This window comes from Pezoporus flaviventris, unplaced genomic scaffold, assembly GCF_033815535.1.
Source record: "Pezoporus flaviventris isolate CSIRO_AGI_PZ_B2104156 unplaced genomic scaffold, CSIRO_AGI_Pfla_v1 ptg000041l, whole genome shotgun sequence".
Lineage (NCBI taxonomy): Eukaryota > Metazoa > Chordata > Aves > Psittaciformes > Psittacidae > Pezoporus > Pezoporus flaviventris.
Genome location: NW_026892589.1, coordinates 15012069 through 15039628, shown reverse-complemented (window position 1 = coordinate 15039628; position 27560 = coordinate 15012069). Strand labels below are relative to the sequence as shown.

At 45.9% G+C, this 27560-nt stretch overlaps 2 protein-coding genes across 5 annotated transcripts in view; one reads left to right on the top strand and one right to left on the bottom strand.

Annotated features, from left to right (window-relative positions):
- The window catches only part of CCDC117 (coiled-coil domain containing 117), a 281107-nt gene that overhangs the window by 55994 nt on the left and 197553 nt on the right, over window positions 1-27560 (bottom strand). The window lies entirely within an intron of this gene.
- The window catches only part of TTC28 (tetratricopeptide repeat domain 28), a 123134-nt gene that overhangs the window by 20437 nt on the left and 75137 nt on the right, over window positions 1-27560 (top strand). The window contains exon 1 of one of the 4 annotated variants that reach the window (XM_061466539.1): window positions 16999-17151. The exons of the other annotated variants lie outside the window; for them this stretch is intronic. Within the exon in view, the coding sequence (XP_061322523.1) occupies window positions 17125-17151 (27 nt within the window). The 5' untranslated portion in view covers window positions 16999-17124. Of the gene's footprint in view, window positions 1-16998; window positions 17152-27560 lie in introns of those variants that run through there. 4 annotated transcript variants of the gene reach the window in all.

Below are 27560 nucleotides of genomic sequence, written 5' to 3'. Positions count from 1 at the left end.
CGAATAAGAGGAGTGTGTATAGTAAACATAGCTTTTTTAAGAGCTCAAATTAATGTTCCAGAGAATAAAAAAGAAATGAGTTGCCTGTGTGACTTCATGCTCTCCCACATTTGTTCTGCTTTGTCTCACACTTGGGCTGCATTGAAGAATGATACTGATTCTGAAGTCCGTATAGAGCAGAGCAGAATAGGAGTAGGAAGCATCGGAGCTATTAGTTAATGATCCAAAACAGCAACTCGGTTCTGGCTCAGAAAAATCCATTGTCTCTTTTGCTCTTACACAATTTCTCCTCCTAAACACTTATGCCTATTTTTTTTTTTCTTCCTTCCTCCTGTCTCCTCACACAGAATCATGCCTAAGCTGGACAAAAAAATCACTGAAAAGTAATCTTTATGGCTGGTAATTTAGAGTGATCAGTACTGTTAAGTATAGTGATAAATCATTTCTGGAGCTATAAATATTTTAATGCATTTGTAAATACGTTGCACATTGTGTTGGTTTTGGTGCTTAATAAAATAGGGAAATTTAAATTTGTATAAAAATAACCATCTGAAAACTGAAAACAATCTAATATTAGATTCCGCTGTAAATGGTAAATTTTAATTAATGAAGTATTTCATTAATTAAAAATTTAGTGTAGCTTCTGTGAATTCATGTTTTATAATCACACTGTAGAACAGAAAAGAAGCAACATGGATGTGGCAGATCTACAAATCTTCATTCTATCAATCTGAGAAAGGAAGGCAGTTTTTCCAGTAAAGTAAGTGCCATCAGCTAACTGGTCTTTCAAGTGCTGAGGCCTTTGAAGGGGTTTTTATTTTCATTTAGCTTCATTTTTTGCTTTCTGTCACAGTAAAGATAAAGAAGGTGGTGTTCATGTTTTGCTTTAGGTGCCTCTGAGAACGTCTGCATATTGCAACCCCCAAAATCCTAACAGGACCCCCAAAATCTTAACATACAGAACATTTCTTACCTCATGATTTCCCTTCGTTCGAACACCCCAGTCCCTCAATGTCTGTATGACACCCTAGCCTCTTCTGAATTCAGAGGAAATTACAGCTGAGAACCAGTATGCTTGTTCGGTCTAGTTTCTTCTTTCAGTTGAAACTATAGAAGTGAACAGTGGCATTGTTCAAATATTCACACTTCAAATACTGTGTAGCTCCAGGTTCATTCTAAGACCGTATTTGGGAAACTCACTCCGAAGGTGAGGTATTCCTTCTCCTTTGAGGGATACCTATTCCCAGTTGGATGGGAACTTCATCTACTGTCCTTCAATGAGGTGGCAGTAATAAAGATGGAAAAACTCATGCTGTTTGTGATCAAGATGGGCAAGGACTTTATTGCTGGTAATACGTAGGAACCAGCCACATGAAAAATATTTTGGTCTCAAAATATTTCCCATCTGCTAAATATCTAAAACATTTAAACAATACCTAATAGGTTTTTATTTTACTTGAAAACAAATACAGGATATGAATATGTCTCTAGTAATGTACAGAAAGCTAAATTTGCAGTCAGGAATTTGAGCAGATGTCCAAGACAACTGGCTTTAAAAAACTAAAGCACCCCCAATCACTTGCACCGAAAAAAGTTGTTTTGGTTTTTATCCCCCCCCCCCCCCCCCCCCCCCCTTCCCCCTTAACCATCTGCTCATTAGATGAGTTACAAGTGGAAGACTTGAAATAGAGCTGGTGTGGCTTGCAGCTTTTTGCAGATGCTGAGAGATGTAAGTAGGATTTAGTAGTACTTTTCAATAGAATCCCAGACTGGTTTGTGTTGGAAGGGACCTTCAAGCTCATCCAGTTCCAACCCCCTGCCGCAGGCAGGGACACCTTCCACTAGAGCAGCTTGCTCCAAGCCCCTGTGTCCAGCCTGGCCTTGAACACTGCCAGGGATGGGCCAGCCACAGCTTCTCTGGGCACCCTGTGCCAGCGCCTCAGCACCCTCACAGGGAAGAATAATAATAAGTGGTATAGACAGGCCTATATCAGAAATAACATAACCATGTGAGAACTATTTACATTCCAGTAGTGCCTATACTGCACGCATAGCAAGTTTAATAGCCAGCAAGGAGGCCTCTCCCACATGTTGCAGGCATATTAAATACTGGAAACCATTGGAAGACTATTAGGAAATTTCTGTCATTCGCTTCAATGCAAAACTCAATCCTCTGCAAACTTCAGGTTTATATCCCACACTTAATTGTGATGTAGAATGATAGTCTGGCTTGGGATGCAAGGCAGCTTTAAAGACCATCGAGTCCAAACATACACTACCAAAAGCAAATATGTAATATAGATGCTTTACAGGAGGCTTGGAAACATGCTAGTCTGCCTAAGATACAGAGGAAGAGTTTTCCTTTCGGAGCCTGACTTGGGAAGTGGCTGAGACCTCTGCATTCAGAATGCAGTTGCTGCACTGATGGGAAGCATATGGGCCATGCATTCTGGTGCCTCACGTGTTGTGGCTAAATCCTTGTTAGGAGCATCCTCAAACTATAGCAAGTGACAGCTTTCAAGAATCTGCTGATAAACTTCAGACAGCTGTAGGTTAACTTGCAGTCTACTTTCCAGATATGCTTCAGACACCTTTTATGGTCAAATATTTCTTCAAGATGTTTTGAAATGTAAAACCCAAGGAAATCCATTTTCACCTCTAGGTTTTTGTTATCGTTATAACTGTGAGTGAACTGGGGGAACTGGCTGATGCGTTTCAAAGGATTAGTTGAGATATTTTTTTTAATTAGTTTGATTTGGTGTGATTATAAACAGTTGGGAAATAAGAATCCTGGGAAGATTCCAGTTTTTATGTAACTACTAGTTGATGCTGAATAGCCATTAGTACTCGGAACATTGATGCTGTTCTGAAAGATAAATATGCTAAATAACACTGACCTTGATCTTGAAATGAGCAAGGGTAATTGCTAATAGAGAAGATGATGAATTAGGCTTATCATCTATTGACTGGTACCTGCACTGTCCACAGCTGTGGCTAGAACAGAGAAGCATATGGAGAAGGAGAATGCCTCTTCAGGCATGCAGAGAAGTGCGGGTGGCCACGGCTGTTAGATGGCGGCCTTGTTAGTGCCCTCTGTTCTGATGCAGCCATTCCAACAGGGTGATGGATCATGTTGGGCTATGTCTCAATCCAGGGTTGCTGCATTGCATTCTAATTAAACACATTAGTGCTCCATCTCCAAGATTACAGGATAACTTTTCTTTAAACGTTCTATAAAGACTCTGTCCCTGAAAACAAATGCAGAACTCAAATTCAGGACACAAATTCCACTCCTCTTTCCTTGAATTGCTGGTACAGGTGAGGAAGGAGCAGAAATATTCGGAATTCCCTGAATAAAACAAGCTAACCCTGTAAGAATAAGTCTAGGAGTTCAAGGCTGACCCTTCAGATCTCTTCCTTGTGTCAGTGTCTTTTAAATCTGGCATTTCTAAGGTCTTTTACTTTATCTGCAACTGGGATTCTCTTTGTACAGTGTGTTTGTTTCCCCACAAAGTGTCCATGTGTCTGTGGTGTCCATATGTGCGCGGTGTCCATCTGCCTGTGGTGTCTGTGTGTGCCCTCAGTGTGTGCGAAAATGATACGAAGTAAACCAGAGGAAAGGTATGGGACAAAGAGCTATGAATTGCTGGCTTTAGAAGTCCTTCAAGTGATCTTAGTCTCACCTATAAAAAAGTACAAACCTCCCAAAGAATACGTTGCACACAGTTAAACCACATTAAATCTAATTCTGTCATAGTATTCTAAGCATTTTTATGGTTACCTATTCAAAGTCAGAGACTGGAGGGCAGCTAGCTGGAGGAAGCAGGCAGTGAGGGTTCAAAATCTGGGTAGCTCAACCAGGGAATGAAAGAAAGTGTCTCTTTAGATTACCCACATGTGATACGTGGTGTAATGCTGAATCTCAGTGCTGTAATTAGCTTTTGGGTTGCATGTGTGGAAAATACAGTATTTTTTCCACGCACAACTTAATTGCATGGTGGGATAAGCTAACACAGGATGGTGCAGAAGCCTGTGTAAGTATTTGGGTCCCACTATTGCTTAGATAAATTCATGGGTGTTGCAGAGCATGATGCATCATTGTCCAAATATCTCTTAGGAGTCTCGTAAATACGAGATTGCCCGGAGCTGGAGGAGTGTGTTGCAAAGGGTTGGTCTAACCCTGCAGCAGTTTGAGCCTAGGGCTTTCCACATCACAGATGAGTATGTAGGTCATGGGCCTTTTGTCCTGCCATATGTCTGCCTTTCTTTAAAAGGTTTTGAAAGAGTTAGTTATGGCTGAACACTAACATTTTCCAGAGAACAGAATTATTTTTCTTCTGATTTGCTCTACAAGGTAAAACCTGTTTTCTTAAGTGTGCTAGAGAGCTTCCTTGCTGGTGAGACAGTGATAAGTAATGTGTATCACACTGACTGAGCCATTGATTTCACCTCCAGAGAACAATGAGTCTGTGCTGCATCGCCTGCTATTATCCAGAGCAAGGAAAAACAGATATGTTTTGGGGAAAAATACAGATTTTCCAGTTTTCAGGTCATCAAAGAGTTAAAGCCCAATGTGAATAGAAGGAAAAAGGCATGTTCTCTTCTGGGAAGTCACAGCTTTGTGCACAGAGAAAATGTTTACAGGAGGGATAAAATATAAGCAATTTAGGAATGATTTGAAAACTGTTTTCAAGTAAATGGGAAGTAGAATGGGTGCGAGTAGGAGAGAACACAGCACAGCAGATGAAGCATTAAATAGCTTTTGCAAGGGGAAAACCTTTTGGGTTGGAAGTTAGCCCTCTTTTCCCCTGGGGATTCTGAGGCTCTGTTTTGGTGGTCTGTACGGTAGAGACGGAGCTTTGGCAAGCTGGAGAGCGCATGATGTCATTGGATGCATAACACATGCCCGGAGAGCTAGTAAATGCTGTTCACACTGCAGCATGCTGCCAGATGTGTGCTGGAAACGCTCCACAGATGGAAAAATTAGTTTTGGAAGGATACTGAGAAATATAAGAATGTCCTGTGCTGAGCCTGGTCTCAGCCCGGTGTCTGCTGAGTACAGATACACTCTATGGGGTTCCTCACTCCTAAACCCCAGGTTTCTGTGCTTGGAGCAGTCTGTGTGGAAGGCCTGATTCAGCATTTTCCTGTTGTTCAGAGATGAGCTCTGAGAAGCTCCTGTTTTATCCAGAAAGCGCATCTAGAGCTTCTCAGTATGAATTATTTGCAGCAGATGAGAATCAAAGGAATCCATTCACTCTGGTTTCTGCTTTTCTTTTACTTCTTGTAATGAATGGTCACCCTATCATTACAGCAGAGGCCTCTGCTTCCAGGCACTGCTCTCTTCAGTGATGCACAGCTCGCTCTGCAGATTAACGTGCTTCCAGGGAGTATTTGAATCTCTTACCCAACAGTGCTTCACATGCAATAAAACCAAAGGTGGGTTTATGTTTTTCTGTACTTCCAGGTGAAAATACAACTTCATTCCAGATTTTGAGGTCAACTAAGATTTTGTGTGTGTGTGTGTGTGTGTTCAGTACAGTATATGTTACCTGCTCATTGGCATAGAGAGAGTTAGATTTAGCTTTGCTTCTCCTATTTGCACAGGCTCTGGGACATTAAAGGAGGAAGGGAGCTGCTTTAAGGCAGCAATAGGAGAAGGCCTGCAGAAAGTCAGGAATTCCTTATCCAAATGGGACAGCATTTCAAGCTTGAGAGATATTTTCTGGTTTGTGTATTTGTGTTCTTTGTTATGTTTACTGATGATTTTTCCTGCTAAAAGGATTTATTGCTGTCTAATGGTGTTGTAATCTTGCTGGTCTGTATACAGGACTATGGAAAAGTCTTCTTTAATAGCTACCCAGGTAAACTGCTGCTCTGGAATCTGTGCTGTTTTTGAAAGGTCTGGTCAAGATGTACCCTGCTGCTCAGAGAAACACGAAGTCTGTGACTTGCTGGGAGATTCATACTCATAGAGTAGAACTTGCTCTTCTGCTGAGTTTTGAGACTGTGCATCCCAAAAGGGATCCACTTCCTTCTGCTGGGGATGCTGAAGTGTTTCTGCCATGCCTGTAATAACCAGCAGCATACAGTGTCAGCAGCATGCCTTGGTGCTTCTCAGGCTTCGTAGCAGAGAAGGCAAGTCATGTTCAGTGTCGTTTTAATAAGGAAGAACGTAGCCCTGTAAATATCACTGTGTTTGGATGGACATGATAAATGCTCCCAAACTTCAGTCTCCAAGGCACAAACTTCTAACAAGTGGCATTAGAAAGGAGTTTTCTTCCTGGTAAAATCTGAGCTGGAGAGAAAGAAAGGTAAAATGAGTACAGGCGACTTGTCTGCTGTGGGATCACCCCTTGTAATAAATCTTCAATAAGAGGATAATTGCAAAAATAGATTATAGAATAAACTTCTGTTTACATAATCTCTTAACTGGATGGTTTGGGTTTTTTTGTTTGTTTGTTTTCTTTAAAAAGTATTTAAAATTAATCTTTCATCATCAGGAACCACTTTTATGTAGATGCAGATTGAATATTTTCTTATTTTTGGTTCTTGCAAGTAGCCATCTTTCCTGTCAGACTTGGATGGAAACTGCTGCATGGTTGGTTCTTTCTGTTTCTCCCTGTAGTAGAAAAACTTTAGTACCTCACTAAGCCTTATGCTCTTTCGGCGTTGGATGCTTGATCATACAAAGTTAAATGAAGCAGCTATGATCTTCTGTATTTTTAGGCTGGATCCAGCAGCTGTCCTAGTTGTTCTTAAATGCACTCACAACTTTATGCTTTATGCTGAAAAATGTCATTGCAAGTGAGGTTCTGAGTAAGTGTTTTGTGATGTAGCAGCATGCTGTCCTTCCGTGGTGGAGCAAAGCCAGCTGAGACTTGGTCACTGGCAGGTTCCTAAATTCTTATTTTGACGAGCTCTGCTAAACTCAGTGTTTGTGGCAGTGAAGCTAAATAAAACTGCATCAGAAATGCTTCATCATGGTGCTGAAGTATATTAGACTATGTTTGCATCTGCTCATCGGGTAGATACACCCACTCTTGGAAGAACAGGGTGTGAGAGTTGGGAGTTTGCTGTACCCCACTGGGTTGGGCATGGACATACTGCGGACAGATCTGGGCTGACAGCCGTGTCAGTCATGAGGACAGTGTCAGGTAAACATCTGGATATGCTGTTGCAGCAGTGAGTTGGGACTGGGTGATTGCTTCTAGGTCTCTTTCAACTGGAGCTATTCTATTCTAAGAATATTAGATGTAACTCCTCAGTGAGACCAAATAGTTCCTGCTGCAATGATTTCAGGGATGCTGTACAGTTTTACAGCACCTCAAGGTTGTTTCCTGCTTTTAGAGTGGTTATCTCTGACATGGCAATGACAAGTTACTCTTCACATTAACTGTAGCCTAAAGAAAGAACTGCTCTTTGAACATTTTGCTGAAGATTTTTCTGATTTTTTTTTTTTTTTTGAGACCTCGTTGGCTGTGTATCTGTGGACGATTTATAATTGTACAGGAGTTCAGTTTATTCCTTGCTTTCATCTTGTAATGCTGTAACAGTGGAAAGTGCTCCTGTAAGGCTTCAGCACGCTGTGGGTTGGGGAAAAGGAGACTGCATATGGATGAATTGTGTCACATCTCTTATTCATGCAGTCCCAGCTGAATATGTGAACAGACACAAGTGAAATTCCTGTTCCACATTTTACAAGAAAGTTCAGCAGTAGAACTGTCTATCATTGTAAATCAGTAAGAGAAGACTCCTTAGAGAACTCTAAGTGCCATTTCTGATGGCTAGAGGATCATTGTGGAGTATCTCATGGCTCAGGAGTAGGGTAGCTGATGTAATGCACCTACATTTGCACTGTGTGGAAGAGAAATTCTGAATAGACAAACCAGATCTTTTACAATACAATAGTTTTATTGTGTAGCCCTTTCAGAGGAAACTAAACCAGAATTTTAAATTAAACCTTGCATTTCCTTACTTTTAGAAAGTACATTCTGTGCCCTGAAAAGCAGGACAAATTTCATTCGCAGAGTATGTCACAAAGCTCAGTAACTGCCTCCCCCCCTTTTGTCTCCCAAAGAAACCTGTGAGCTCCAGCAAAGGTATTTGTTAAAGCAGTGTCTGGTTTTTTCGGTTTTGTTAAGCCTGCAGCGTTCTGATGGACTGTCCCAAAGGAGACCCTCCACCACTTGGCACCGCACAGCTTCTTGGGGCTCTTGGCAAATGCGGCAGTTCATCCCACTATGCAGCTCGTTGTATTTCTTGCATGAAGTTAATGAACACATTTTGTCTTTCTCCCTCACCTCTCTTACTTGACGAGTCTCTTTAAATTCTCCCTTGCTTGTCTTTCCTGGCTTTTCACGCTTCATAAACTTCTTTAAAGCTGCTCCTGTTCTGAGACACTGATAACTGAGCATGATATTTTCTGTTTTGTACTGTTGCTTCTCTTGCATAACTGCCTGGGTCTTCCTTAGCAACATGCCAGGATTCAGTATTTGGGAAGATATGCTGGCAGATGGGCACGTTTAATGTATTTTACTTTCAGTTTCTTCATGTTATTTTCCAGAGTGTCTGGAGTCACCTCTTTGAGAGCCCTGTCTTGTGTGAGAGTGTGATTCCAAACTGTAGATGAAAGCTGCCACATTTAGAATGCTACCAGGACTTCAGAGGTTGTTCTGATGCTTCTAGTATATTGATGGATCTGTTTCCACAGGGCTCATGTTTCTTTAAAGGTACCTCAGCTGCCTACCTTCCTGCTTGGTGCTATTTCATAGTCAGACACAGAATTCCTTCATTTCAACACGAACCAATCTTTTAAATCATTGCCTCTTCCAGCAAATGATTGTCTCAGCCCTTTAGTCCCAGCAGCATCATACTGGGAACAGTGAGGTTGTTTTCTTACTACTCTCTGCATCCAGAAAATTTAAATTGCAACTGGATTCCTTGGGAGGAATTTGCACGGATATGTTCAATGTGTAGTATGAGGAGCAGTCAAACGGGGTTCATCTGGATCTTGAGGAATAAAAGCAGTATTTTGATGTTTATGAATTTGCAGGAGCCTGATAACATTTTAAGTGTATCTAGAAAAAGGTTTAATTTATATAGCCTTCTCCACTAAATTAGTGTGAGTCTCCCATTTTGGGATAGTAAGAGCTTCTTCAAGCCTACTGTGCTTGCTGGAGAATCCGTTCTGGCTTCTGAGTAATAATTAGAGTAGTGTGGGATAACAACTACAGATATATAGATGTACGCACACCAGAGGCGGGGAAGCAGTGCTTCACCCTGGAAAACAACCCATGTTTTTAATTTGATGGTGGCCTCCTGATGTTTTCTAGCACTTCAGAAACTGCCTTGCAGATTTTTTTTTAAGTGCTTTTATCACTTGCTAGTTTTGGTACTATATGAATACCTACAGGGAGGGTGCAAAGAGTATGGAGCCAGGCTCTTCGCAGCGGTGCCCAGTGCAGGAGCAGAGGCCGTAAGCACCCACTGGCACCTCTGAACATCAAGAAACACTTTTTTGCTGTGGGTGTGACTGAGCACCTGCACAGGTTGCCCAGGGACATGGTCCTGGAAGCCAGCTGAGTGTGGCCCTGGTGGAGCAGGTGATCTCCAGAGGTCCCTTTCCACCTCAGTCCTCCTGGGATTCTGTGGTTTGTTGCCTACAGACAAGCTGTAGCCTCCAAGGTTCCCACAAGATGATCCAAGCACTAAAGGGAAGTATGTTTTTCTGGTTTAGCTGTGTCTGTTTTCATTCTTAAATTTGTGTTTTTCAGTACAGGGTAATGGTTTGAGCTGCTGGTGGTTGGGAGGCAGGTCCTGCAGACAGGCTGGAGTTGCTTGGCAACGGGCAGGAGCAGGGAGGGAGGTGAATGTATGAACAGCGTCCTCTCCAAAATCACTGGCATGTGAAATGGGAGAGTTTCCTCAAAGGCCTGCAGTATTTGGGAACGATTCTTGGGAATGTGAGGAAATATTGTGAATATTGGGGCATGGAATGAAACTGTGGTTGCCTTTGAATTCTGATACTTACAGTGAAAATATTTATTTCTAATTCCCCCGTTCATGAGGTTCCCTACCCCTCTCCGACTGACAGTGCTCACTGTGTATTCCCTGGTCTAATCGTTGCTCATGGCTCCACAGTGTTGCTCTTTGGAGTCCACCAGTGCTGCTGCTCAATGGGAGAGCCATGGAGCTCAGGGACAAGAGCAGATACCACATGCAGGAGCACATGCAGACCCCCGATCACTCCCTGTGCACTTCCTCTTTTTTTCTTCTTGGACATTCTGCTCCCTTTGCCATGTGTGCTCTTTCTCTCCCTCTCCTTCCTCCTCCTCCTCATTTCCAGCATGCCCAGATAATTACACTTCCCTTAACGTCTCTTCTTAGGTCTCTGTGCTGTATTGTGGATTCTTTGGGAAAATGCTACTCTTGAAGATTTGGCTGGGGCCTGTGGCACAGTGAGTTCCATGTTAATGAACAATAAATAACATACCCTGAAAACAAGATGCTCTGAGGTAGGAGGAGGTTTCCCCCCTCAACCTCAAGCTATATTCCTTTAGGACCTGCAGAGGAGGTGACCACCTGTCCCTCAGAGGCTGGTCCCTCTACATGCGGCTCTGCTGTCACCGGCCTTGCAAGGAGCAGACCAGTTCTCTGCTTGTCCTGGTGTCACCTGGGTGCTACATCATTACACGCGACTTATGTGGCTCTGAATTTCTTACTTGAGACAGCAGATGGTGATGGATGTCACTGGGAGAAAACCCTTCTCCAGGAGAGGACAGGCAGCAAATGTGATTCTTTTTGGTAAATCTTTGCCTCCCAAGTATTGCTTTGACCCACATCTTGACTGAATTACACTTGTTTCCATAGCAGCAGTAATTGTGCTTCCTACGGAAAAAGGGAGGGGGAAGTCATAATGAGAAGCAGCTCCCAAACATGATGTTTTCTGCTTGGAGTCATGTAATGAAGGAGCTGAAGCCTCTTAAGCCAATAACGTGGTGCAAAAGCAAACACCTTCTTTGGTAAGATAGAGTTAAAATTTAGGATGTATTTCCTATCCAGTGAACTAACTGTTGCAAAAGGAAACACCTTCTTTGGTAAGATAGAGTTAAAATTTAGGATGTATTTCCTATCCAGTGAACTACAGAAATACACGTTTTGCCCTGAGACTATCACATAAATATTTCACAGGCACAACATTACATTTAAATAATGGTTCTCTCGATGGATACAGTCACTAACCAGAAAACTTCTATTTGTGACTGAAACATTCATCCTTAGGCTTGATCTGGAAGTTCCCCATCTCTGTCTTACAGGGTGCTCTATGTAATTAGCTTTTCCCTTGCAAATAGAGAAGGATTTGTCCCTCATATTAATTTCTGAGTATTTTAGAATCTTGACTTGGGTGCTTGCCCTTGGCGAATCAGAGTGCCATCTCCATGTCAGTTCAGCTGCTTGCTTCTCTGTTTTGCCACTGTTTGTCCCTGCTGCAGATGAGTTTGGTTATTCTATTAACATTAAATTCGCCCTTGTGTGGGCAGAATTCCTTCTAGTTCCTTGTGTGGACCTGGGCAGTACTTACATGTCCTATATGCATCTTCCTTGTTAAAGTGTTGGACATTGAGTGTAGTGGGCTTGATGGGGATGGAGTCGATGTTCTTTGCAGCAGACTGTACAATGCCTTGTTTTAGATTTGTGACCAAAACAGTGTTGGTAATGCATAAATGTTGTAGCTCTTGCAGAACTGGGCCTGCAAGGCATCAAGGCCTTCACTGTTTCTCACTCTATGACAGTACTTGTTTTCTTGCACATTTTTTGTATTTTATGTCACAATTATGGTCCAAGAGAGACTTTCCTGCTATGCTGTGGAAGGGAAGATGGTGAAATGGGCCAGTATGCCATTCCCTGTCCCACCTCCCCCCTCCCCTTTTTTTTTTCTTTTCTTCTACAAGGTGAGAAGTGGGGCTCTCTTTTGGAATACCAAAGAGTGGCATAGGGAATGATGCAGCTTTCACCAGTTACTTCCCAAAGGGTGTGAAATGGGTGAAGTTTTATTGCAAGAGTTGGTCCATGAATCAAAAAAGGACTGCCTAATTTTACGGCAAAAACCCCAAATAAGGTAGAAAATATGGACATGCATTTGCAAGGCCTCCAAAGATGAGTGGGTTTTGGTGGGTTTATTTTCCATGCACATTCCTAGTTTACCCATCTCTTTATTGTAGACAAACCTTTGGTGGGGAAACCTGCTGCCTCCTGTGTTTCTGCTTGTCAGTGACCGGTGTTACAGACCCATAGAATCAGAGAATGGTTTGGGGTGGAAGGGACCTCTGGAGGTCATCTAGTTCCAGCCCCCTGGTATTAGACAAATACCACTGCAAGCTGGATTTGCTTTCTGGAGAAAATATTTACAAGTGAGTGCCTGAAAGCCAGGGAATCACAGGAGCGAAACACGCAGCAGTTCTCTGTGCTCTATGTGACCACAAGCAAGAGGTACCTGTGCAAAAGTCCATTCCCTAAGCCTAGCTCAGGTGTCAGTACTTGAGAGGGAACTCCACTGGAACAAGATCAGCCCTAATCTTGTATCAACCTATTTGATCATTTCTTGGTACCACAGAATAATCTGTAATTAGTGACAGGCACCTACAGCCCTCAGCTCATTTGGCCTGTGTGATGCCTCCCTCCCTTGCCCCTCCTTCTTCATGAGTCCAGTTGCCAGGAATAAATGCTTTAGGCTCTTTTATCTTCAGTTCATTTCATTTCTGCATCTCCTCGACCTAAATTGTGCTACAACTCTCTAATTAGTCTTAGCAACCAGTTTTTCTTAGCTGCTTCTCCTGTCAGAAGTGGTATTTTCCAGTAAGTATATCCTCATTTTTGAAAGCCCCCTCCTTGGTTTTTCAGCCTGGATTATATCCCTTTGAAAAGGGCTTTTTCTGCTTGACTAAACAAAGTATTTTCTGAAGTGAGTCTCAGTCTTTTCAAAAGAGTCAGCTGCTGAGATGTGAACCCCAGATAACCTAATCATGAAAATACATGCTATTGCTACACTGGATAGAACACTCAATCTTTACTATGAGAGAACAGGGTGGAATGCTGTAGTAGCAAAATGCAACAGGAACACAAGGTTGGATGGACCAGAAGACCATCAGAGCATGCAAAAAACTTCACAGGACCTTGAATTGCTTTCCTGGCCTACTGTATTCTTGCCCTTCACTGTGCCTTCTTCCTGGTATATGTACTGTGACAATGCTGCATTACCCCAGCCCCTTTAGCTGAACTTTGTACTTCTCTCTTCCAATATGAGAAACTAGCAGTAGGTTGTGTGCCCAAAGTGCCCTCAGTGTGGAAGCTGGAAGTAAATTCTGATTGTAAATTGCAGAGAACTTGCTGTAAGCTAACATGGAGAGATAAGTTAGCATTGCTGGTTTCTGGTGATCTAGAGCAGTGATTAGAACTGCAGCACCCCAGCTACTGCACTTCAAGGGGGTTCCCTTCTCCCAGATTTAGGAGAACCTGCTGAAACACTTTCTCCCTTTCATAGTGCACACTTGCTTGGGGCTGCAGTAGCTCAGATGGAACGTGCAGGACCTGATCTTAACCCATTGCAAGGTGTCGTGTTTGTGTTCAGTGTGCTAGTTTGAGGCAGACAAAGCAATAGACACAGAATCATTGTAATGAATTGAAAGCTGCTTTAATAAATTCAGAAATAAAAGGATTTGATTTTATTTGCTTCATGAATTTGCCAAGGGACTGGGCTATTAAGAGCATGATCTACATCCTCCTTGCTGTGTTGGTGTGTTGGTAACTGTTAAAATGCTGGCATCTTCCAGACTACCAGTCCATTGAGTTCACAGGACTGTGTACATCATAAAATCAAGGTGTAACTCCAAATCTTTATGTGCCTGCTGAATACTGCCCAATTTAGATCCTTGCTAAGCTGTAGAATGACCCAATAAACTGAATTCTCATACACTTTGCATAGCTTGATGAGCAGACTGCAGGTTAGGCTATCTCCAGCAGGACCTTTTTCTACTTGCAGTATGTGTGATTGCTTCTAGTTGATGCACTTTGGTTGAGTAGAGGTATTTCAAGGTATAGTAAAGGTATTAGAACTTACATGTTACTGAAAATCAAGGGTTATGTAAGAAAGGACATAGTACACTAAATAGTTCTAGGTTCTCACCAAGGGTTAATTTGAAAATAACACTTTAAAAGATTTTTTTTTTTCATAGAGTAGCAAGAATGAGATCTAATATCAGATAGGTGTTAATAACACACAGCTTTCTTCTAGGCTAGTCAACACCTTGAGTAGAAAAGAAGCAGGTATTTGGCACAATATGTTGGACAGATCCACAGTCTGAGATTTAAAAATAGCAGTAAATCAGGCAAAGGAGAAAAAAAAAGGTATTGGTGTAGCCAGCCACTTTGCTCACCATTATTCACTCATAAATATTGGAATAAAATATGTTTATTCCTTATTGATATGTGTTTGAAGAGAAAACTCTGTTCCCTGGGAGCTCCTGTCCCAGTGCCCAGAAGTCTGACCATTCAAAATGGGTTCATGGTGCTGCTTCTTACAGAGGAGAGTTGTCAGTAACCTGTGATGGGGGCTGTGAACAGGCATGATCCTGCACTTGGCTCATGCACATGGATGGCACACGGCTCCCCAGCAGTGTTGTGTGCCAGGGCTGCTGGGCAGCACAGCTGATTGTTTCTTGTCAGCCATTTCACCCTTAATGAACAGAGAGGCATTTAGCTTCCATGGTCCAACATTATCTTCTACGTTGTGCTTGTGTTATTCACAACTTGTCCACGATTCAGACCGGACTTTACGGAAGCTGTAGCACTTGAGTTTCTTGGCATTGCTGATTACTTGAGAAAATTAATTGGTTAACTTTGAAATGGACACGAGGATCCTGTTCTCATGATGGAAGAGATGGAAGCTGCCAGTGTTACGAGGATGGTTTCAGCATTTTCTGGCAATTGAATCACTACATCCTGAGTGGCTTCCAACCTGGGAGGAGAAACTCTTAAAAACAAAACCAAAATTCACACTGCATTTTCTTTAATCTTAAAGAAGTCAAATAACTCTGACTTTGAAAGAGGGAAGAATGTTTGCCATTTCCTTCAGATACAGGCATTTATACTGCCTGCATTCTGGCTATTTTCAGTGGCTTTGGAAATAGTGCCAATGTTATTTCTTTTTTCAACAGCAGAAAAAAAAAGCAGTTTAAATCCAGCAGAAATGCCAGTCACTGGAGTAAGCATTAGGCTCTGAGTGAAGCAGCCTGCTCCCTGTGTGACAGGTGTATAAGCACAGCTCCTGCTTTGCTTCCTGTTAATTAATCTTTACTCAGGAAGAATTTCAAAAACCTCCTGTTGATCTTGTCAAAACAACACATTTTGCAATCTGTCTGTGAATTAAATTAAGCTGCTTTCTGACAGCATCATGGTAAATGGCATTGTCTGACTCGAAGCATTTATTTTCTTTATGGAGTACCCACTCTGCCAGTATGGAACTCTTGAGGATTGTCAGTGCCAGTGTTTGAACTGATGGAAATCGAGTTCCAGGGCATACTGGCTGTGCTGTGAGTGCAGCAGGAGGGCACAGCTCCCTGATATGCCAGCTCTGACCAGTAACACCTTTGGGTTTCTTCTACTGTAACAATCCAAACACTTTTGCCATAGGGAGAGAATGTTGTCATTTCCCTCAGTGCACATGAGGCGATCCAGGATGGGTGGAAAAAGGAGATGCGCTGAGCAGGAAATTATATGGGAAAATCCAGCTTTATCCCAGTTTGTTCATCCCTTTCCCTGGACGTGAGCTGGAAGAACAGAACAGGCTCTTCTCCCCAGAATACCCTCTGCTGTCTGCTCTGTGGATGTCCTTCACCCTGTGCTGCCAATGCCGCACACAGGGTGACTTTGGTCTTGTCACAGTCAGTTCAGCTTTGACACGTGGTGGGATTTGTGGCTTTCCTGCTCATGGCCTCAGCCCTGCAGGTATCGCCCCCAAATACTTCCCTGAACCCAGACAGTTTCCTCTGGTGAGCCCTGAGCGCTGGACCACGGAGCACCGCGGGTAGACGCGTTCCGGGCTGCTCTGAGTGAGAGGCGTGGGTTACCGGGTGTGTGCGGGGGTTACCGGGTGTGTGCGGGGGTTGCCGGGTGTGTGCGGGGGTTGCCGGGTGTGTGCGGGGGTTACCGGGTGTGTGCGGGGATTGCCGGGTGTGTGCGGGGGTTGCCGGGTGTGTGCGGGGGTTACCGGGTGTGTGCGGGGGTTGCCGGGTGTGTGCGGGGGTTACCGGGTGTCTGCGGGGATTGCCGGGTGTGTGCGGGGGTTACCGGGTGTCTGCGGGGATTGCCGGGTGTGTGCGGGGGTTACCGGGTGTGTGCGGGGATTGCCGGGTGTGTGCGGGGGTTGCCGGGTGTGTGCGGGGGTTACCGGGTGTGTGCGGGGGTTACCGGGTGTCTGCGGGGATTGCCGGGTGTGTGCGGGGGTTACCGGGTGTGTGCGGGGGTTACCGGGTGTGTGCGGGGGTTGCCGGGTGTGTGCGGGGGTTACCGGGTGTGTGCGGGGGTTGCCATCGGTCAGTGCCGCTGGGGAGCCCCCGGGCCGCGCTGTCAGCAGTTTCTGCTGCGGCACCGAGCCCGCGCTTGCGCTGCCCGGAACGCGGCGCCGGACGCTGCCGCTGCCCCCGGCGCTGCGGGGATCGCGCGGGGAGAGCCGCTGGTTCCGGAGCCGCGGGGCGGGGCGGGGCCCGCGGGGGGGGCGGGGCCTTGCCGGCGCTCGCGCCCCTCTCTGCCTCGGTGCGGCGGCGCGGGGCGGGGCCCGTGCGTGGGCGCGGGGCGGCCGCGCAGGATGCGCGCGGGGGCTCCCCGCGGGCCGCTGCCGTGAGGCGCTGCGGGCGGAGCCGCGCCGGGGCTGTGGCCGCCGCCGCCTGACAGAGCCCGGCTCCGATGGCCCGAGCGGCGCGGCCGGCTCCTCTCCCGCGGGCGCGGCGGAGCGCGGCGCGGGCCTGGCGGCGGGGCCGGGCAGCATGACCACGGGCTGCGGCCCCGCTGCGCTCGCCGCCGGCTCCCAGGCGCGACCTTGATGCTCCGCGTCCCCGCTCTACAAATATGATGAAATGGCAGCCCCGGAAGAAGGTGAGTGGCGCGCAGGGGCCGGCGCCGCCGCCGGTCTCCCGGAACGTGCTGCCCCACAGACGCGGGCGGAGCGGCAGGGCTGGTCCCGGTCCCGTCCCGCGGCCGCGTTCCGCCGTGTCTCCCCTGTCCCCCCTTGCCGGTGCAGCCCCGGCAGTCGCAGGAGCCTTCACGAACTTTTCTCGCTGCGGCCGGTGCCGCGCCCGCCCCGCCGGGATGCCGAGGAGCAGCGGCAGCGGGGCCGGGCCGGTTCCGCCGGTGGGCATGGGCCTGGGCCGGGCCGCGCCGTCCCCACGAGGACCGCCCGCCCGGCTCTCGGGCCGCTTCCTAATATGGCTGCTCGGCCGGAGTGCGGCCGGGCAGCGGGGCCCGGCGGACTTGGGGCCGCCCCCCCCGAGCCCGGTGGGTCTCTCGGCCCGTCGGGGCGCTCCCGCTCCAGCGCGCTTGGCAGCGCTTTTTATTGACATTCTTTGGGGGGGAAATCCAGCAACCGGAGCGCGCTGCTCCCCCAGCAGTGACCCCCTGCTCCTGGCAGCTGCGGGCCATTACACTCCTTATTTTCCTTTTGCTTTTGGAAAAACCTGCTCGAACCAGCAGGGCTCCGGCTCTCTTTGTAGCGTGATGTGCGATACTGTGTTTTACATCAGGGGAGAAATAGGAATCATATGTGAAACGCATGAGAGCGTCTCTCGCTTGGAGTGCTGGACGTGGAAGTGAACGGTGCTTCAGAAGGTCCTGATGGGGTGTGCACTGCTGCTGCCTGCCCAGGGAACCCGCCGGGCTTTGTGTCATATCCTCTCCTTCCAGCTGTTCCGAAGCTGTGCCTTGAATTCCATCAAGCAGGCAATGCCTTCTAGTGAGAGTTCTCATTTCAAATTGTTGTGTCTTCAGCAAGATAAAACTGGTGATGGGCAGGCTCGATGGGAGTGCCCGTGTGCTCTTCAGGCCCCTCTGTGCCTCCTTTCAGGCTGGTTTTGAGATGTCTATAGCTATAGATTTTTAAGTGTCTGTTTTTACTGTTTTCAACTGAATGTGCAGTCACTCATGTGGTTATGGCTGTGAAAACCCCTCCAGGCCATGGTTACAGCTGTATCGACTGAACCACTGAAATATTATTCTTGGCTGCTGGCTGGACTCCTCAGCTCTGGAAGATTCTGTTTCAAGTGTCAGGATTCACTCTGCAGTATTGGCTCACCCATGTATACTTAAATCACCATGTCAGATGCTTGGGTTTTTTTGTCTACATTATCATCTATATCCAAACTGAGTTGATTTTGGGCAACCAAGTTTGGTTGTGTGGAGAGCGCAGGAGATGGCTGAACTTTTCTGAACTGTTGAGGTTTTTTTTCCTAGTGTGAGTAAAACATAATTCCTGCTCCTGCTATGGTGGGATGGAAGCTATGTTCATGCTGGAATAGGTCCTGTTCTGGAGTGTTCTACCAGTAAAACCCAGAAGCGGTTGTTCTGCTGCTGCTGCCAGCACTCAGGTGAGTGGAGCCGGGGTTCCCGCGGGCCTGGCCTCTGCAGGGCTGCGTGAGAACATGCTCAGCCCGTGGGAGAAGGCGCTGCTGCTCTGGCCCTTGGTAGGATACAGACCGAGCAGGGCAGTGTAGTAGGGAGCGTTCCTGTAGCCCTTGGACTTTTGGCACTGTTGGTTGTTTCTGGCTGAGTTTGGAGAAGTGATTTGTCTGCCTCTGCCGTGTGAAACACCCCCTACAAGAGCTGTCGCGCAGCAGTGAACGTGCGTGTGCTGTGCTGAACGAGAGCTCTCCTTGGATTTATTGTATTTGTACTCCTGATCATTTGCTTTATCCATTCTTTTTAATTGTTATTAAATGTTTAAGGTGTTTTGTTTTTTGAGGGTTTTTTTTGCTTTTCCAGCTATTAAATTGTGCAGCACAGGATCGCATGCAGTTTGTGAGGCTGTTTGTAAACCTCGAGTAGGTTCCTTTGTTTGGTGGTGCTAAGGTACCACTGTCACCTGTAGCGTGTAAGGCGTTCTCTTGCCTTCAGCAATGAAAAAAAGTGTTTGCATGTGACAGAAATATTTATTTTCTGTTGCCTTTGTGTGCCACAAGCACCATATTTTACAAAGACTCTTTTCCTTTGGACTTCCCTGACTTGCCTCTGGCTCTGTTTCCTGTCAGGTTCCCACTCTCCTGTGTCTGGCAGGTGCCTAGTTCAGAGCATGGTTCGTGTTTGTGGCCACTCTCATGGGATGTGTTTCTGTGGTAAATCAATGGTCAGTGGCACCTGAAGCCACTGGAACAGGTGGGTGGATGGATGGACAGACGGATGGATGGGCTGCCGGTACCGTGCGGAAGCTTCTTCCCTTGAGAATCCAGGCTAAAATTCCAGCATAAGATGCCCAAGGCATTAGGGTGAGCACAACGGCACTGACAGACTCTCAGGAGGCTGGTAATTAAATTATACATGATCTCGATACAGAAATGGCTGATGCACTGTATTGATTACATTCTTTGAAAAGCATCAAATCAGCTGTGTTGCAGTGCCGAGTGGCTCAGGCTGCAGGAATTACAGCTTGCTTTCCAGCGTCCCCTATCACAGCCTCTTTAAAGCTTCCTTTGGCTTCAGGGTATGGTTTGGTGGAAGGCTGAGTGTGCCCTGTGCCCAATCCTAGGGATGCTCACTGTCCTTCGCTTTCCAGTGTCCCTTATCGCAGCTTCCTTTGGCTTCAGGGTATGGTTTGGTGGAAGGCTGAGTGTGCCCTGTGCCCAATCCTAGGGATGCTTACTGTCCTTCCTGGCTGTTCTGTGGTGCTTCTTTCTGGATGCCTTCCCTCAGCTGATGGAAAAAGAGGATGGCTTTGGGGATGATGTGCTCTTGTTTGCCAACACAGATTCTTCTGTCTGTGCATAGTGATAAAAGAGTAAAAAGCACTATATTTGTGCTCGCATGGTGGGTGCTGGAGCTCAGAGCACTCCCTTCAAAGCTATCGTAGCCAGCAAGTTGTTATGCAGAAGCAGTGTTCTGTATCTTGTGTGCTTAAGGAGCCCAAGAACAGAAGCTGTTTTACATATTGACAAAAACTGTGTCTAGGAGTCACTTGCTACTCAGTTATGATGACAAAATGCTGGACAAAACCTGAAACCACTGACTGTCAGGTGCAGATTTAATGGAGAATCCAACCGATCATTAGTGACAACACAGGGCTGAGCTGCTATATCACTTTGTTACCAACAAGCAAAAGTTATGTGTATTTACCAAGTGTGTTTCAGGAAGAGGATTCATTCATAGGTAGTAACTCCTCTGTAATCAGATGGCTTTTTCAGTTTCCCGCAGTACCAAGAAAACATGCTTTTAGTAAATTCTTGTGAATTTCACTGTATTTCTGTCGTAACTTATACTCTTTTAGATTTGTATTGGTTTAGTGAGTGAATTTTAGCGAGCCCTGCACTAGCTCTGGTCATGGGCTTAGAGCGGGCTCCTTTTTGCTGTGCTGCTGGAAGCAGCAGCATAGGATTAGGAGTAAAGAATGAACAGGGATATATGGCAGCAGAGATGTGCAGAGGCTGCAGTGGTCCAGCAGACTCTGCTTCCACAACTGGTGACAACATATGTGGGATTGTACATACTTCCTTGTGAAAAATAGCAAATAACTGACATTACAGTTTCCTGATGTACATTTTCCTTGTGCACAAGAACAACAAATGCAAAGCTTAGTCTCTTGTAACCTCTGATACTGCGTTTGAGTTTATGCAGTTTCTACAAATACTGCAGCAGCTGTGGCCATACTTGTCCTCATTGCCCGAAGGAATGCACATGGAGATGATGTCTTCTAGCCTTTGATTTTACTCAGCAGAGAAGAGCTGTTTTGTCCAATGCAGTATTATAAATAATGTTCCTTTGGCTTAAACTGCAGATGTGGTTTATTCCTCCTCTTCTCTGTGTGCAGTTTTGGATGCCTGTGTCTTTTAGGCTTCCATAACAACCCAGTGATAGGGTCATCAGATAGGGATTGGTGATCCTTGTTGTTAATATCAAAGATAGATGCATGTTCCAGCAGAGCAGAGCTGTGGGTTAATCCATGTGATGGCAACATACAATTCACCAAGAAACAATTCCTCTTATATTTCCTAACTACAGCAGCTGATAGGAATACTCTTTGTAGTAGGTGCTGTACTGGAGAACTGCAGAGTAAAAGATAATTACTTGTAATTATGGAAATTTCTGCAAGGGAAATTGTCTTAATTTGTTCCTGTTAAGAAATGGAATTGCTCTAGTTGCCGCATTTGAATCCTTTTAGATGATTAATGCAGTCTTCTTTCATTACTGTGAATGGGCTCTGTAACCTTCTGATACATCTAAAATCACCCTTTTAATCCTGCTCATCCTTTTGAGCTTCTGCTAAAACATGGTTTGGTTTAGAAGAAAAATCAATAACATGATTTTTGTTATTGATTAAGAGCTGACAGAAGGGCTTAAAAATGAACATACAGAAACACAAGACGAGAGTGAAGGTGTACAGTTTATTGATACAGGTTGGGTGAACTGGTTCAGCCATAAAGTGTTTGGGAAGGAGAGCCTGTGTGTGAAGGAGTGGAAAAGGATTCCAAAGCCAGCCTAAGGAAGTGCCTAGTGTGGGATGACAGCAGAAGCCTGGGATGGCAACTGTCTGGAATGATGAATGGGGAATATTCTCTGATTGCTTCCTCCTGTGCTGAGAAAACCAGGACTTTATAAATAATAAAATACCTGCCTATGTCATTGGTTCGATTGGAATAATCTCTGAGGTCATTGCTCTTTGGTGAGCCACAGCTAGTAACGGCAGCAGCAGCGCTTGCCTTGGGGTATTTATTGAAGCTGTGTGGATGGTTCATTCCCTAAAGCAGGGCTGTGTGGCTGGAGCTGACCCTCCTCACTGTGGGGCTGCTGGGAGGTGGCATTCAGGAGTAAGTCGTGGTTTCAAAAAAGCTTTTTTTTTGTCATGATAACAGAAGTGTGGCTCTTCCTATCAAAGTTTCTTACTGCTGCTTTTATTATTTGCTTGCTTGCTGCATTTACCGGAGTAAAGGAGGGTGATGAGATGAGCCTAACTGAGACGTCATCTTGCTGGCTGTGTTTATGTGCCTTTCCTGGGCATGAGCAACTCGTGACTTCAGCTATTTTAATTACCCAGATCTAAGCTTGTTTAGTTTCTTGCTTCATGTACACTATGTTTTGAACAAAATTATACAGCTGAGATGGGAATGTTTATAGGATAGCCTATGGGATTCCAAAATTCTAGAGTCGGAATTAAGTTTTGCGGCTTCAGTTCCAAATAATTTGTCCTTTTAATGGAAAATAGTTTGTAAAAAGCACTTCTGGCGGTCAGTGCACAAATGGGTTGACTCTTCCCTGGATGCAAACTGTTATTTGCCCTGCTTTGGACACGATGGAGCCATTGGAGACTTATGCTGGTGACTCCAGCTGAATGGCAGCTGATGCTGGAGGTCTGGGTGATGTCTGCTGTTACTCTTCCACCTGGGTTGTGTGGTGCAGAAGTGGCTGAGCAGCCCTGGGAGTGACCTGGCCACGAGGCTTCCTGGTTGAGGTGCTGCTCTCAGGCAGCTCTGCTCATGCAGGACCCCAATGCAGTCTTGCAGTACTGGAGCTGCCACTTCCTCAGATTAATTCAGATGTGATGTATCTGTGAAGAGCAAGCCAAAATGTATTCTGAACTAACCTGCTGTCAGGGTGATGAAGCAGCTGTCTGAGCTCATGACAAACTGCGCTGATTTCTCAGTCAGGTTTTTCTGTGCTTTTCTTTTTACCTTGTCATTATTATTTTCTTTTCTGTTACATTATCTTGTAACCTGCCAGGTGATGATATCAGCTCATCTACCTCGAAACCCAAGTCTGGAATGGAAGGAAAGGTGATTCCATTGATATTCTGCCAAATATCCACATTTCCCTGACAAACCTGCTGTTTTGTAACTTCCCTCAGCAAACACCATTAAGACAGGCTGGCCATATGCCTCCCATGTGGATGACTGCAAGGGGCTAACAATTCTGCTTCTCTTAAAGTGGAATCACACCTAAGCAGCCATGAGTGAACCTCCATAAAACATTCTCCTATTTTTACTCTTAAGTAGCAGGAAGGAGGGACTTAGAAGGTTGATATATAAAATATCCAGCTGTGTTACTCATTTTAATGAGGACTTTACAGAGACTGTTACTACTTGGCGCTCTCCCATTTTCCATAGAAATGTTAATCTGTTATGGTTGGAGAGCCCCTTCTTGAATTTCTGGGTTCTGAATTTTAGCTCTTGCTTGGATGCAGACCCACACCTGTTGTACCTGGGCAGAGAAACCCTTCTGCCAGTCTGCCATCATGTGGAATGCATACCACAGGGTCTTCCCCCCTCAGACCGGCTCAGTTCTTGGCAAGTCCCTGGTGCCTTCCTGGCAGTGGGAGTTATGGTTTCCTAATTACACCTGTGAAATACCAAGGGGTCATAAAGCCCTGGGTCTGTCATAGCGGGGACTTGGGTAGCCACAGGTCCTCTTACCATAAAAGATGCTGAAGTTACAGGGCTTTTAAGAGCAGCAGACTTTGGAAGGCAGCTTCCATCGTTACGATCTCACCGTGCTGGTGAGCTGCGGTTGCTCAGCGTCCCATGGTCACTCAGCCAGACCTCATAACCAGGTGGGTTCTCTGTTTAGGAAAGCAGTTTTCTTTAAAAACTCTACCTGTGTTCTTGCTATAATCTTCTCGATAGCAAGTTTTGCAAAATAACTGGCCACGGTTATAGCCAGCTGTTGAATTAGTTTAGGCTCTTTTTCTGCTAATGGTCCTCTCTTTGTCCTGTCACAGGCTTTTAGGCCTGCATAAAGTATCAGGCTCTTGCTATAAAATCTCACAGAAGCTTGGTAGAGGGCAGATTTAGACTGGATATAAAGCAGAAGCTCTTCCCTGTGAGGGTGCTGAGGCACTAGCAGAGGGTGCCCAGAGAAGCGGTGGCTGCCCCATCCCTGGCAGTGCTCAAGGCCAGGTTGGACACAGGGGCTTGGAGCAAGCTGCTCTAGTGGAAGGGGTCCCTGCCCATGGCAGGGGTTGGAATGGGATGAGCTTGAAGGTCCTTCCAACCCAAACCATGCTGTGATTTTATGAACAGTTTCCTTCACATATAAGAATGCAGACCTCTGCCCTCAGAGGTGTCAGTTTGGACAGCAGTCCATGCAAATCACCTCTGACACCTGGACCACTAGTTTCTTCTCAGCATGGCTGCTCTTCCTGGGAAGTCTGGGCATAAGCTTTGTTTGATGTAGAAAAAGCTGAGAAATTATTTTGAAGTTATTTAACTTTTGTCTGAGATCAGATCAGTGTAGCTCAAATTAAAGAAAGGAAGAAAGCATCTTCCGGGAAGTAAAGTAGCTCCCTTAGTAAGAATTCCTATCGAGCTCCTGTTTTCTTCAGTATGCCACCAGTTATTAGCAACACAATAAAGAATAGGTTTCTTAGTTGTGTGAAAAGCAGATTGAGCTATAGGGTATTCTGCAGGGAAGAAATGGGCTTGAAAGTGAGCCAGAAGCTGTCATTTCCCTTTTCATCCATTAAAAAGTGCATTAACACTGTCAATCATAGGGCTTCAGAGGCTAGGCAAATACAGTCAGCATCCGCCAATAAAATCAAAGATTTAACATATCTCAGTATCAAAGTTACATTAAAGAGAGAAATTTGCCTTGTGAGCAGCAGTGCAGCGGTGCTTCAGCTGTGATGCTGCGAGCAGCGTGTCCTGTTCCGTGCTGCGGGGAGCCCAGTCCCGTCCCCCCCGCCCCGTGTCCTGCACATCCCTTCTCCGCCAGGGTCCTGCGTTTGCTGCCGCAGGGGGGGCTCTTAGAATTGGCAAATCGCGGTGTGTCACAGAGCTCCGTCCCGCTGCGGTGGGAGGGTGACTTTTTGAGTACAGGTGTCCCTTTAAATGTGCTTTTGAAGCAGCCATTCTGCTCTTTGTGTAGCTGGCAGAAGATAACAGCACATTGTGGGTCTGTGTGTGGCTAACTGGCGTTATCTTCTGAGCAATTAGCAGCAGCTCAGTCAAACTCATCTGAGTAAATGGAGAAATTCCTGTCACCTTCAGTAGCTGTTGGATCTGGGTCTGCTCCACCAGTTTTGTGCCTGGACTGCTGAAGACATTAGTGTTGCAGAGTGGAAGTTCTTTCTCTGGTACTGTAGCTTAAGTTTAGGTTTTTGTCATCCCTTGCCTTTGCTGGCTTTTAAGAAAGAAGTGTGGTGGGGTTGTGTTCAGGGGGTTTTGGTGTGTTTTGTTTGGTTTAGATGGACTTCTGGAGAAGCCTTCAGAATCTACAGCAGTGTCCATTTTCCCTCACCTTGTTCCCCTGCCCTCCCCTGCTTTTTAAAAAGCTCCTGTCTTGTGAGGCTTTTAGGAGAATGGAATTTGGGACAGTTCAGAGGTGGGTTCAGAGGCACTCACTTGATGTTCTGCTACAGGGTAACACAGGAACCTGGGGAGGATAACATTCTGACAACTACAGTTCAGAAGGCGAGAGGGAATAGACTGTGCTGTAGGTTAACCTCAAGGACAGTTCCTGGTCTGGTGGTTGCGTCCTGTTTGGTACCTGTTTGGGTGCTGAGGAGATAGACAAGATTTCAAGCTGGTTTTAACAATGTAGCAGCAGTTGCTTTCCTCTCTCTGCCGGCTGAGTGGATATTGCATCAAGGTGTTGAAGCTCTTGCATCCTTGTTTTTATGTGAAAGGGTTTTGCCCCCAGTGATCTCATGTCTCACAGCACTCAAATTTCCTACGAGATACTCAAGGACTTCTGGGGTGAGTGTGGTTCTTCAGTGGGTCTGGGTTTTCACAGGGACTTCAGGTGTGCTGGGGCTTCCCTTGGCCACCCAGGTCAGGAAGCTGGAGAGCACTTTCTTTGAGTCTTCCCATGTTGGCTTTGAAGCTGGACTGTTTCATCTGTCCCGCTCAGGGGATAAGGCATCAGATCTTATGAAGTAGAATTGTAAACAAGCTACAGCGCTCTGAGTTATAAGCAGTTCAGCTGACTTAAGTGTAAATGCTGTGGGATTATGTACTTGATCTGTTACAGTTTCCTAGTTCTGCCTGCCTCAGCACTTTCTTGGCAATTAATTTCATCACGGCTTAGAGAAGTGTTCTATAAGCTGCTGAGGAGCTTTCCTGAAGTCTGAGGCACTTTCTTCCTTGCTTACACAATGAATGGGCACTCTGGGATAATAAGTAAGGAGGTGCTCCAGTGGCCCCAGGTCTTCTGTGACCTTTTTCCTATGAGGTCTTCTCTCTGCAAAGCTTGGAGGTCTGTTGTTTTGGCCATGGATGTGTCCAGTGTCATCCCTTCCAACCAAACCGTTCGATGAGCCTGGGCTCAGACAAGTGTGAGCTGCAGCCTGGTGTCGTGGTCTGTCAGGCTGAAGGGCTGACAGACCCAGGCAGCGAGTGTGAACCAGGCGGCAGCTTTTCTCCAGCTCTGCCTGAGAAGTTAACGATGAGCTGCATCAGACTGACGGGTGCAGGAGCCAGCTGGAGGGGAAAGGATGTCACTGAGGACAGCCATGGGCTTCGTTAGGCTTGTGGCTAATAAGCAGTTCCAGTAAGAGAATCTAGTATGCGACACATCAGTGAAGACAGAAGGCAGGGTAAATTCTTTACAGTTCTGCTGAAGAGCAGTCTAATGCTCTTCCTATTAGTGAGTTCCCCAGAAGTTACTTTAGCTTTCCTTAGTTTTCTTCAGCGTGCAGAAGTCTTGGGAGAGCAGGGATGATCTTTGGTTCCTGCAGTTACAGAACAAGGCTCTTGGCAGCAAAAATACATGTGTTCGCTTTCACCTGAGACAAGGTCTTGATGCCGCTGTGAGTGTCACTGAATAGTTCCTGAGACTCCTGGATGCAGGCTGAATCACTGTTGCTTCATTCTTGGCTTCCCGGAGTCCAAACCACAAACATGGGGCAGCTTTTGTGTCTTCTGGGTGGCACCTGCTGGAAAGTGAGGGCAGGGTCAGTTGCAGGGGCTGCCTGGTCAGGGCTGACAGCTCTTTAGGTGCTTTCCTGTTATTTCTTCATGTCCTAGTTGTGCTGTTGAGGAAACCCATCTGTGCCAAGTCTCATAGTAAATACTTAGAGCTGAGCCTTTTGCACTCTTTTTAATCCCCCCTCAAACTTGAGCAAACGTGCCTGGAGACAGGTAACCTCCAGGTACCTGTGAGAAGCGCAAGGCACTATATTAGTATTTGATTCCAGTTATCCAACCATATTTTTACATTGTAGTCTCCTAGCTGAGCATTCTCACCAGTGCTAGGGTATGGGTTATTACTACAGAATTTAATGTGTGAGTTGTGCACTGAGCTGCGTTCTTTGTCGAGGTGATGACGTTCCTGATATTCCTAGATTTGTGTGTGACAGAGCACCCCCCCTGGCATCT